The 13,452-nt window shown below is 39.6% G+C and overlaps 1 protein-coding gene across 1 annotated transcript; it reads left to right on the top strand.

Moving 5' to 3' along the window:
- Nucleotides 1–1,811: 1,811 nt before the first annotated feature.
- Nucleotides 1,812–12,073, top strand: LOC148361858 (uncharacterized). The gene is made up of 6 exons (XM_088343207.1): nt 1,812–2,103; nt 3,596–3,738; nt 8,491–8,552; nt 8,625–8,738; nt 8,842–8,940; nt 11,830–12,073. The coding sequence occupies exons 1-6, from the start codon at nt 1,996–1,998 to the stop codon at nt 11,952–11,954; spliced, it is 651 nt and encodes a 216-aa protein (XP_088199333.1). The 5' UTR covers nt 1,812–1,995; the 3' UTR covers nt 11,955–12,073.
- Nucleotides 12,074–13,452: the final 1,379 nt, after the last annotated feature.

Here is a 13,452-nt window from a genome sequence, read left to right as displayed (position 1 = left end):
GTGCCCCAATGACCCTGGGATCTGCGAACTGTGAATCAGTGATGGAAGATAGAGGTTTTTTTTGTCCGTGAAGCCCATGAACAGGAATTTGTTTATCTATATTTCTAAAATAACAATATACTATTATATTATTATATTATTGGTTGGTTGTTTGTTTGGATTCCTTAACCACTTGGGTCGTAGGGTCACCAATTCCTGTGGTGTCCCTTGGGAAAGTACAGCCTGCTGGCGCCCATCCCTCTCCAGGCCAACATGTTTCCACCCGCTCTCAAACCGGGGACCAAGTTAATTATTAACAGTGGGGTTAAATAAACTCAAAAAACAATTTTACTAAATCACAATGACCGAGCACTGGTGAGCCATTTTTGAAACAGGTCTGCGGGCACCTCAACTGTACTTAGCGGCAATGTCCCCTCTAAGCTGCGCGTGTGCGCAATTGCGCACTACCCAGAGCTTTTCCGCGCACAAGAAAATCTTGCCAGCTCACAAAAATGAGGGCTCGAAATTGCTAATTAAAAAGAAAATTAAGTCAAAGTTACAGTGCATGAAGGTAAAAATACACAGGTTCCCTTGACGCTGTGTTCTAAATGTGGTATTTTGAAGTCAATGTCGAAGTAGAACGAAGTTGAGTAAAGTCAGTAGAGTTTTTCGAGAACCGGCTTCTTCGGCTCGGCTCACTAAAAAGAACCGGCTCTTTCAAGTCCCAAACGGCTCTTCAGGTTGTTTTTGCTTCTTAAATGCTTGCTTCTTTAAAACTACCAAATGTTATGTAAAATTATGCACATAATTACCTAAAGGAGGGGGGGGTGGAATAGAACAGGAAAGAAAAAAATACCAAAATGAAAAAGTAGTGAAAAGCTGAGAAAAAAAACGAAACAAAAGAAGAGAAAAAAAGAGCAGGAAAATTTCAGAAAAAAGCCAGAAGAAAAGAAAAAAGCATATAAAGGGAAAAAAGTAATAGAGAACAAAAACACAAGAAAAAAGTAACAGCTAAGAAAAAAATCACTTTGAGATTTTTTTTTAAAGGATTTTTTAAAAAAAGGAGAAAAAACGGGGGAAAAGAGGAAAAAGTTTGTGTTACATTCAAATAATTTCCAATTATATCAAGTTAATCTTGTTGCCAACATTGTACTACCACTAAAAAATGTACCGGTAATTAAATACAGTTCTGTATCGTGCAACCGACTAAATAAGCCCCCAGAAGTGTTAGTATTATGTGACAAAAGATACCAGGAATAAAATAAATGGAAATCTTGTGAAAGAATTGTAAAAACAAATGACGTTTGTAGGCCCTGCAACCTTTGCAATCGTACATTAGTCAATTCATTCAAAAGTGAGAAATAATTTTGCATTGCCGGAAATCAGCAAAATGTAACGTGATGTCAAGTTTTGGACATAATAATGATTTAGTTGCCACACTTGGGGTTGCTGTTGCTCGCTGTTGTTTCAAGCGTTGCTCACCGACTTTGTGTCAGACCCGTGAAAGATTAGAGGGAACATTGCTTAGCGGGCACCTCATTTGAGACCTTTGATATAGCATATGTTTTGTCATTTATATTGCAATTTTGCCTAAGTATTGGTAAAAAAGATATCTGCGAGCCCTTTCGCTTTGTGTGAGATTCCTGAGAAAGTCAACTAAAACAACTTCTTTTGTCCCTTAAAGCTGTACTAGAGAATGACCCTTCAGTCTATCATCACTTATTTATCACAAAGAGCTTTGATCACCGGGGCAATGCACATATTAAACTACTCTGTGACTTGATCCCTAGATAATTCTTTTCGGTATTTGTGCGTTTTATTTTAGACTTGGGGGCGCTAATCACCTCCACAAAGCTTCTCTGTAATACGACGATTAATTTGAGATTCTTTTCATTCTTCACACGGGTCAAAGTTCCAGGGCCCGCCCCTTGCTTTCGAAACTCTAAAAGCGATCTTTTGGCTTTACTTTGCTCCACTAACTGAACAACTGGAAGAGTAAAGAACATTTTTGAAACGATGAAGACCGTCGTCTTCCTTTTGTCTGTTCTCTTCTCTGCGAGTCGTGCAATTCCAATGACCGACTGCGATGCCTTGCTCAAACCGATCAGCATCAGCAATGAACAAGTGAGTGCAAACCGGATATAATGTGTGATATACAGGGCGTGTATATATACAGTGCCTTTCAAAATTGCCATTTATTAATCAGGCTTCAAACTTAGAGACAAAAAATATTTTCCAAGAACTAACAAAATGTGAGACACAATCGTGAAAAGAAACCAAATTGATTCAACTTTTTGGGTTGTGCTAACAAATATAAAATTCAAAAGTAGGCGGTGCAAAAATATTAGCCCCCTTTTGAATTAATCTTTTGTACAACCTCCTTTTTCAGTGATTAAAGCCACAAAATTTCTCTTTGTGTTTTTCATATTTTGAAACAAATATTTGCCCATTCTTCTTTACAAAACAGCTCAAGTTCTTTAAGTTTTGATTTTGATGTTGATTGTTTGTGCCCAGCATTTTTCAGATCCTTCCACAAATGCTCCACAAGATTGAGGTTTGGACTTTTCCTTGTCCATTCAAACACTTTTATATTGGTAATTTTAAACTATTCCATTGCATATTTTGCTTTATGCTCAGGGTTGTTGTGCTGTTGGAAGGTGGATCTGCGCCCACTTTCAAATCTGTATTTGGCCCCATCCATCTTTCTTAGATAATCCCAGTCCCAGCTAAAAAAAAGCAACCGCAGAGCATGCTGCTGCCACCACCATGTTTGTCAGAGGTGGTGGTGTATTCAGAGTGATGTGCAGTGTTACTCGTACGCTAAAGTAAAACTTTGAATTTAGCCCAAAAAGTTTCATTTTGGTCTTATATGACCAGAACACCTTGTTCCACATGCTATTTGTGTCTCCTATGTGGCGTCTTTCTAATGCCAAATAGGCCTTTTTTATGGTATTCCTTCAGAAAAGCTTCTTCTAGCGACTATTTCATAAAGGGTGGATTTATGCAGAGTAGGACTAACAGTTGTCTTATGCACAGATTGTACCACCTCAACTGTGTCGGCTTGCAGGTCATCCAATGTAATCATGGGCCTCTTGGTTGCCTGTCCGTTAGTTTTCTCCTTGCTTGGGCCGAAAGTTTAGAGGAACAGCCAGGTCCTGTTAAGTTTGCAGTTGTTTTATGCTCACTCCATTTTGATATTATTGCTCAAACAGTGCTCACAGTGGAGATGTCTAAAAGCTGCAAAACCTTCATGTATCCCAATCCTGCTTTTGAAGTTTTCCACTGCCTGGTGTGTTCTTTGGTTTTCAACATGCTGTCATAATGTTGTCTATTTAGTTGCATTTAAACTTAGACTTAATGACACAGAGGTGCTCTCTGTTTGTCATTGTTAGTCATTTAGGTCGACACTGGATCATTCAGAAGTCACTAGGGAACTTCTGGAGGCTGAGCTGTGAGTACTTCACGATTGTGTCTCACATGTTCTTTATTCTTAGTGTTTTAGCTTTACGTTTGAAGCCTGAAATGTTGCAATTCGATAAAATGTTTTTGAGGGGCCAATACTTGCTAGGCACTGTATATATTTCTGCATATAATTAGCGCTGCGGGTTTGCCACAGATGTTAGGGCGCTGGTTGTACATCGGTGGAAGCTCGGACCTCCCAGGAAGTCGCTCCCTGGGGCATCTGCTCAATAACATCTGGCTGGATATTGGCCCCACCTCTCTCGGCAACGTCCTCACCATCTTCCAGACGCAGAGAATGTAAAAAAACGTACACAGTTGCAGTAAAAAATACAGTGGACCCCGGGAAACGAGGTGTGGATAATGGGGTGAAATTTGAGTATGATATGGGATAGAAACTTTAGAACAGTGGTCCGCAACCACCAGGCCATGGATTGTTTGGTATCGGGCCGCACAGAAAGAAAAAGTATACCTTACATTTTGTTTATACCACATTTTTTCATACATAACGTGCATTCTTGTGATATACACAAAGTTTGACGATGGTATATTACTGAATTTGAGTAATGACTGATCAGACGAACAATATTGCTGCACACATTTGCCCAACAGGAATCGGACGCGGATAGTGACGGTGAAAGTGCCAAATTTTAACCACTAGATCACTAGGGTTGTAAAAGAAACGGGAAAAGGTTTTAGATGTTATCTCATCATCACACTATTTTTACTTACGGTACCACATTGTTGACTATCCAGGATTGAGGTAAGATCGGGCAAAAAAATCCAGCTGGACCGGGGCCTGCGCCTTTTAAAGGGCGACCCAGTTTGAGCCCACCAATTCACTTGATTTGAGAAACCGAGCCTTTAGCCAATCCAAATGATCATATTTTGCTTGTGAGGACTCGGAAGGAGGAAGGGTGATTTTTTTTCCGTCTACGAAAAATCTCCCGCTCCACAGCCGCCTGCTCGCTTCTCTGGGTCTGACGGTGCCGGTGAGTGCTAAAATTTTTTACAATGTATCTAGTTAATGTCCATCAAAGTCCAATTCATCATCAGATATACCAAAGAGTTTTTTTCCCGCATCAATATTTTTGCATTTCTGTCTTTCAGGATGGTATTGTAACTAAAGATTATGTGATAATAATAAAAAAAAACGAATGCCTTTTTGTATGTCATCTACATCCTCCAGTGGTCTGGTGAATACGAAGTGGATTTGGACCTATTATTATTATTATTATTACTATTATTATTATCACTATTGTTATAATTGGGCTGGGCCGAGATCATATTGTCAGACCTCAGATCAGTCCATGGTACAGAAAAGTTTGGGGACCCCCTCCTTCCATAATAAGTTAATGTGTTATGAACCCCAGGTGCTCCAGAGAAATACATTGAAAAATAGTATATCCCAAGTACTATTTATTTGTAACAAATGTGTAAATACCGTATTTTGCGCACTATAAGGCGCACCGGGTTATAGGGCGCACCCCGAAAAAATAGTTTTTGGTCATATATTTGACATACATAAGGCGCACCGGATTATAAGGCGCTACAACAACAACAACAACAACAAGGCGCTACAATGGGAACGTCGACAAAACAGTCAGATAGTTCAGTCAAACTTATTACCCCCTAACATTCCGAAAGCTTGCAAAGAAGCAAATACGTGTCGTAGACACGTGCGGATGCGGTGTCCGTACGATGTTACTCAAATGCATCGTTCCAAATATCATTCGGAAGGTTAAAGTCTTGGGATTCAAGAAATGCCAACCATTCCTTAGTTTCTATTTTCTTTTTCGCTCGCAACTTTACTGTGCATATGACAATAAACACTTGGAATTGAGTTTAATTTAAAAATAGACACTCCATTCCATCCATTATCTGCACCGCTTATCACAGCAACATCGAGTTCAGTCTGAAACAAGATACTGGGAAAATATATAGCCGGAGTGTAGTAAATCCAAGAGAGTAAAATATTTACAAATACAGAATGGTAAAACATGTTTCCTCTATGCCGTAGACAACCACACTTGCTATTCACATTCATCTTTTTCGGCCAATTGCAGGCTTTGTTTAGCCCCTTTAGCCTATACAAGCCTGTAAATGATAAAAAGGATCCGCCTCCTTTACCTCCGAATAACTTTAGCCAATAGTGATCGATTCAACTGATGATTGACACATCTTTTTCGGCCAATTGCAGGCTTTGTTTTTCCCCTTAGCCTATGCGAGCCTGTAAATGATAAAAAAGATCCGCCCCCTTTACCTCCGAATAACTTTAGCCAATAGTGATCGATTCAAATGATGATTGACACATTGGTTAGCCAATGAAACGCCGGTATATAAATCCCAGCATACACCGCGGACTACTCGCGTTCGGGGGAAAATCTAGTCGGCGGCTGCTTGGATTAGTTGCAAGACTTTGCGACTTAATATTGATCCATAAATAAGGCGCACTGTATTATAAGGCGCATGGTCAGCTTTTGAAAAAAATAAAGGCTTTTAGGTGCGCCTTATAATGCGGAAAATACGGTAATCAAAAACCACAATAAATAAATACACTGTAAATGGTCTGCATTTATATAGCGCTTTTCAAGTCACTGACACACACACATACACACACCCACACACCGATGGCGGCGACAGCCATGCAAGTCACCTGCTTATCAGGGGCATTAGGAGTTTAGTGAGTTTACCCAAGGACACTTCGACAGTACACTTCTCAGTCCACGGCACAGTTGTGAGGGATAAAAACCAGCTACTAGCCTTCCTGTGTGGGGTTTGCATGTTCTCCCTGTGCTTAGGTTGGTTTCCTCCGGGCATTCCGGTTTCCTCCCACATTACAAAAACATGGATGTTAGGTTTATTGGACGGTCCAAATTGTTGCTAGGCGTGAATGAGCAAGTGAGTTGTCTGTCTCTGTGTACCCTGTGACTGGCTGGCAACCACTTCCAAAGACAGTTGGGATGGGCTCCAGCACCCCCGCAACCCTACTTAGGATAAGCGGTGCAGATAATGGATGAATGGATGGATGGACCTTTCAGTCCCATGACGAGCACTCTACCTCCTGAGCCCCTGAACCCCCTGAAAAGTTAAAGAAACATTACCTTTAGTGTGACGTGACTTGAGGCGATCAAGTGTAAATACATAAAATAAAAAAATTGTATTGTATTGCCGAATCACATAAGCGAGAGAGAGGCATTGTGGGTAGGTGTTCACCCAGTGGGATTTTCATGATCCTGTGATGCAAACCGAGCAGCATTCTAAGTGACATCGACCATTAGCAGACAGGCATCTTAAAAACCTAACCCATTATTCTCACAAACACTGCAAAGTTTGAATTTTCAAGGTCCTAGGGCAGGGGTCGGGAACCTTTTTGACTCAAAGAGCCATAAAAGCAAAAAATATTAATTTTATTTTGGGAAAGAGCCACACCATATATTATGAGACAAATTTGCTAAATTGCTAAACCCGCGCCCCAGACAAAAGCTTAGTCTTCAGCACATTTATTTTTGATGATTTGATAAAAATTATGAAAAGAGAATAATGCCAGAGCCCCTGTCCCAAATTCAACAAACAGACCACTTTAAACTTGTCTCTTTCTTGCAATTACTCAAGATCGGTTAAACTCCTTTTGACCCTTTTTTTCATACATATTGGTTTCAAAACCAGATGCAAGCATTTATTTTGTAAAAACGTCACAACATTCTGAGAATAGGGAGCCTTATGTGCTTACCTTTGGCGAGAGATGGGAGGGAATGCTTGTACTTTTTGCATAGCTCCACCCATCCCTCCCACTCACCCAATCAAATGACTAAGTTCTCTTCCGGTGTTTTGGCGTATTTACAGTTCTGTGGATTCATCATAAAGTATCTGAACACTGAACACAGATTATATAGTGAACTTTTAAATAAAGGATTCTTTAGCGTTGTACAGCCAAAACGAGTTTTTTTTCCCCCTTTTTTTGTGTGACACCTTGACTGTAAATTGTAGTGAAAAACGTGCCCAATATATACTGCGAAGTGTTTCTTCTGCATTTAGCTTTGGTTTGGCTTTACGTGTACCTGAATAGCATAGACATTCCCGGTTTTGAACAAGATGGAGAAATTTTGCATGCAATCAAATTGGTCTCTGAGCCATAGGTACTCATAGAAAGAGCCATATATGGCTCGCGAGCCATAGGTTCCCGACCCCTGTCCTAGGGTATGCAAAATAAAATGGTTTTGAAGTTGTATAGTCGGAAGCATTCTGTAAAGAGGGGTCAAAAACATCTTGTGATGCACCGTAAAGTGAAAATGTCGCAAGGCAGGGTTGCCATATTCCGGGGTCTACTGCAGTGTTTTTCAACCTTTTTTGAGCCATGGCACACATTTTTTTTCATTGCAAAAATCTCAAGAGAATCTCTGTTGAGAATATTTCAAAATTATTCATTTTAATTTTATTTTTTAAACTGACATTATATTTTTTTCTTATTGTTTATGTTCATCATGGCTCAGGAAGCAATCGAGATTTATCATTTTGGTTAATCATTTTGCTGTAATATTAGATGTTATTGAATTTTTAACCTGTATTTCAAATTTTGTTATTTTGTTTTTCCAGAAAATAGATAATAACTAAGCACTTTTTTGAGTAAAATGATGGAAAAATAATTTAAATGATGCGCAAGATTTTTCACTTTATTCAATGTGTTTTATTATTTTCTTGCCAGACAATCTTAAACAGCGTCATTAAACAAAACAAGTTCTTAAATATGTGTGCCTGTGCTTCTTCCTGAGCAGATAATCATTACATAAAAAGAAAACAATACAATGTGTTGCCACCTACTGATAGGGATTACAGTTCCAGAAAAAAACAATGGCATGTTTTTTGTTTGCAGATATAAAATTGGGTAATTTCCTGCAACGTACTAGACAAGTTCTCACGGCACACGAGTGTGCCCCGCCACACTGGTTGAAAAACACTGGTCTACTGTATTCTTAAAATTAATTCCAATGAAAAACGGACATTTGTCGTTTCTAACCACCAATGGGACTGAAAGTGTTTGACTCTCTCCAGCTACGGCGAGTGTTCCGGCATGATTTACAACGTGACGGCGGAAAATAGCTCGATGTTGATCAGTAAGTCAAAACAGGACATTATGATATAGACATTTTTCTACTTCAGTTTAACTGAACCCCCTTCCAAAACAGAGGACCCGTTCTATCTGAAGGACGTGTTCCTACAGACTGACTGCTCTGACTGCCTGGTGGTCTACGAAGAAGTCAAATCCAGCCAGGACTCTTTTAAGAGTCTTCTGCTTTTCAGTAAGATTCCTATCACACACCAATCCTCATAATTATTTCTGGAGTGTCAGGATAGATAAAGTAGTGCGTGGTTAAAATGTTTGGTGGCTTGCTTGATCTGCAGGCAAGCAACGAATCGTCTCAGCCGCTGATGTGAAAATGTTGAAGATGCAAGCTACATGCCTCCAGATGCCCACTCCGCTCATGATGGACTCCAGCTACGGTAACCAACCCCATTTTATATACATTATAATAATAACAAAATTGTATTTGTAATATACTGGACTGTCTCGGAAAATTAGAATATTGTGAAAAAGTTCTTTATTTTCTGTAATGCAATTAAAAAAACAAAAATGTCATACATTCTGGATTCATTACACATCAACTGAACTATTTCAAGCCTTTTATTATTTGAATATTGCTGATTTTGGCTTACAGCTGAAAAAAACTCAAAAATCCTATCTCAAAATATTAGAACACTTCCTCAGACCAAGTAAAAAAAATAATTTTATAACAGCAAAAGTAAATCAAACATTTGAAAATGTCCATTGATGCACTCAGTACTTGGTTGGGAATCCTTTTGCACGGATTACTGCATCAATCCGGCGTGGCATGGAGGCAATCAGCCTGTGGCATTGCTGAGGTGTTATTGATGCCCAGGATGCTTCGATAGCGGCCTTCAGCTCATTTGCATTTGTAGGTCTGGTGTCTTTCATCTTCTTCTTAACTATACCCCACAAATTCTCGATGGGGTTCAGGTCAGGGGAATTAGCAGGCCAATCAAGGACAGTGATGCCATGGTCAGTGCACCAGTTACTGGTGGTTTTGGCACTGTGGGCAGGTGCCAGATCATGCTGGAAAATGAAATCCTCATCTCCATAGAGCTTTTCAGCAGATGGAAGCATGTAGTGCTCTAAAATCTCTTGGTACACAGTTGCATTTACTCTGGACTTGATGAAACACAGTGGACCAACACCAGCAGCTGACATGGCTCCCTAAACCATTGCTGACTGTGGGAACTTCACACTGGATTTCAAGCAACTTGGATTTTGCTTCTCTCCAGCCTTTCTCCAGACTCTGGCGCCTTGACTTCCAAATGAAATGCAAAACTTGCTTTCGTCTGAAAAGAGGACTTTGGACCACTCTGCAACTGTCCAGTGCTTCTTCTCCATAGCCCAAGTCAGACGCTTCTTCCGTTGTCTTGAGTTCAGAAGTGGCTTGACCATGGGAATACGGCTATTGTAGCCCATTTCCCGGACACGTCTGTGAACTGTGGCTTTTGATACCTGGACTCCAGCTTCAGCCCACTGTCTTTGAAGCTCCCTCAAATTCTGGAAGCGGCTCTTCTTCACAATTTTGTTAAGACTGCGGTCATCTCTCTTGGTTGTGCAGCGTTTCCGGCCACATTTTTCCCTTCCAACAGACTTTTTGTGGATATGCTTTGAAACTGCACTCTGTGAACAGCCTGTTCTTTGAGAAATTTCTTTTTGTGTCTTACCCTCCTGATGGAGGGTATCAATGATGGTCCTCTGGACAGCAGTCAGATCAGCAGTGATTTAGTTTACTGAACCAAGCTGAGTGTTTTTAAGGCTCAGGAAACCCTCGCAAGGTGTTTCGAGTTAATTAGATGATTCAGGTGATTAGTTGAATAGCCTACTTGTATACTTTTTCATGATATTCTAATATTTTGAGATAGGATTTTTGAGTTTTCTTAAGCTGTAAGCCAAATTCAGCAATATTAAAATAATAAAAGGCTTAAAATAGTTCAGTTGATGTGTAATGAATCCAGAATGTATGACATTTTTGTTTTTTTAATTGCATTACAGAAAATAAAGAACTTTATCACAATATTCTAATTTTCTGAGACAGTCCAGTATACCAGCCACAAAGGATGACTTGCTTAGCAAATGTCTAGGGCGGCAGAAACCTGATGAGAGTGTACAGGAGGAGGAGTAGACATCTTGGAAGGACAAGCCCCTACATGGAATGTACCACCGGCTGATAGAAGAGGTCACTGACATCGAAAAGTCCTACCTGTGACTGGAAAAGGCAAGACTGACAGTTGGCCCAGAAGCTCTGATCATGGCAGCACATGAACAGGCCATATGTACAAGAGCCATAGAGGCCAGAATCTAACACAATAGAACAGACCCAAGATGCAGACTGTGCAAAGACGCCCCTTAAAAGGTCCAACACATTGTGGCAGAGTGTGAGATGCGGGCTTGATCAGTATACATGGAGAGGCACAATCAAGTAGCTCGGATAGTATACAGGAACACATGCAACCAATATGGCATAAAGTACTCAAATCCTGGTAGGCCTTACCAGTGAAGGTCGCTGAGAAAGACAGGTCCAAGAACCTGTGGGACTTCAGCTTTCATACTGACAAGCATCTCCTGGCTAACCAACCGGACATAGTGGTGGACAAACAGCAGAAGAGCGTGGTGATAAAAGATGTGATGATCCCAGCTGTGGATGGTCAAGGCCAGTGTGGTCCCCGTGGTAGTGGGGGCACTCAAGGCAGAAACCCCCAAATAGGAAGAGTGGCTCCAAAAGATCCCAGGAACAACATCTGAAACCTCAGTCCAGAAGACTGCAGTCATAGGAACAGCTAAAATATTGCGCAGAACCCTCAAAATCCCAGGCCTCAAATAACTCTACGAATGAAGAAATTGGTGTTTGACCCGAAAATTTAAGTAACTTTTCTTCTGTTGATTGAACTTAGAAAAAAAAGATGTTAATATTGATTAGGTCTGGGAAAAATATATACCATTTAACATAATAAATGTAGTCTTATTTTTCTATGCACATTTGTTTTCATATTTACTCCCATTTGTAAAATCTGGATTTATTAATCAATCGCGATTAATTTATTTCAAAACTGAGATTGATTAGTAATTTTTTTTCGATTGATTTCCAACCTTATCATTGTTGCTTTTTTATATGTGTCACAGCTGTAGCTCCAGTAAATCTTTCATAGCCATAACATAGTGATGGAGGGTTGGACTGAATCAGACGTAGCACTTGTGTAGGCCTGGGTGTGATATTCACGAAATATTTCTCGTAAATATATTTTAATTTTATCTACTTTGTTTTCTTTTTTGGTAAACAGAACCCTGCCCTGACGACATAGCAACTTCGGACGGACTCGCTGCTTTCAACTCTCTGTTAGAAGCCAAAATGGGACAGCGGGTGGCGAAGCTGCTGGACCAAATCTTTGACTTCTTTATCAACTGATAGAAATCGTGTCACAAAACATGTACTCTTACTCAGCTTTCATGTACGCAAACAAATCAAACCTCCTGTTTGATTTCCTATTAAAAGTCAGCCATTAAAGTACACTGTCTAATGTTTGACCTCTAGCTGTCTTTGTATGTTATTGTGCAACCGAAAACGCTAAATACACAAAGGAGAATACAAACTCCACAGACTCAAAGTGACCAAAACATATTTACCCTTGATTTTTTTTGTTTATATATATATATATATATATATATATATATATATATATTTATATATATATATATATATCTCATCTCATCTCATCAGCTGCACCGCTTATCCTCAGTAGGGTCGCGGAGGTGCTGGAGCCCAACCCAGCAATCATCAGGCAGTGGGCAGGGGACACCCTGAACTGGTAGCCAGCCAATCGCAGGGCACACTGGGACAGACAACTCACTCGCTCATTCACACCTAGGGACAATTTGGACCGGCCAATCCACCTGAAATGCATGTCTTTGGAATGTGGGAGGAAACCGGAGTGCCCGGAGGAAACCCACGCAAGCACGGGGAGAACATACAAACTCCGCACAGTAAGTCCGGTAGGCCGCCGTGCTGCCCTATATACATATACATATATATATATATATATATATATATATATATATATATATTTATATATATATATATTTGACCAAGTCACTCTGGGTAATATTACATTTGTCAAATACCAGAATAAATTGATGACAAAATGCAAATTACACGACAAAAGACACGATAAAATGAATACAGAACTCAATACCAGAATAAATAAGTGTCAAAAAACACGACCTGATGATTAAAAAATACATGACGAAATCTGCGACAGAATACACAATTAAATTCATGATGAAATACACAGAATAAATACATAACTAATAAAAGATGGTTAAATAAATGACAAAATAAACAATATTATAAACATACAAGGCAAATTACAAAGAAAAACACACAACACAATACATTACAAAAACACGACAAAAGAAATACAGAAATAAATACCGGAATAAATGACCAAATACACGACTTAATACATGACAAAATATGTGACAAAATACTGTACATGACAAAATAAATACTGAAATAATCAATGACAAGATACACGACTAAAAAGATGACAATTACCTAAATAAATAAAGGAAAAAATAAATGAGGAAATGCATAAAGACATGTATAAATAATCATGGGGTCACTACCGCAAGTGACCCGGTTGCCGTGTCTGGCAGCTTTTGGGCAAGTGGACATTTATTGCAGAAAGTAACAACCAGCCCGGATCCGAAACCCTGTGGTTGATGTACGTGTCCAACGCCTGGAAGAAGATCTGATCGGCCAATGAGAGCGATGCTTTCTTCATGGATCATGCCGAGCACTTGTAAATGAACTCGGGCCCATGTTTAAGACACTTCAAAGTGTTAAATATAATTATTCGTTTTCAAAGAGATGGACGCTACTCTAATGACACGTTTAGGTTATTAAA

This window comes from Urocampus carinirostris, chromosome 8 (assembly GCF_059441175.1).
Source record: "Urocampus carinirostris isolate Australia breed hairy pipefish chromosome 8, RoL_Ucar_1.0, whole genome shotgun sequence".
NCBI lineage: Eukaryota > Metazoa > Chordata > Actinopteri > Syngnathiformes > Syngnathidae > Urocampus > Urocampus carinirostris.
This window is presented reverse-complemented; position numbering and strand designations above follow the sequence as displayed.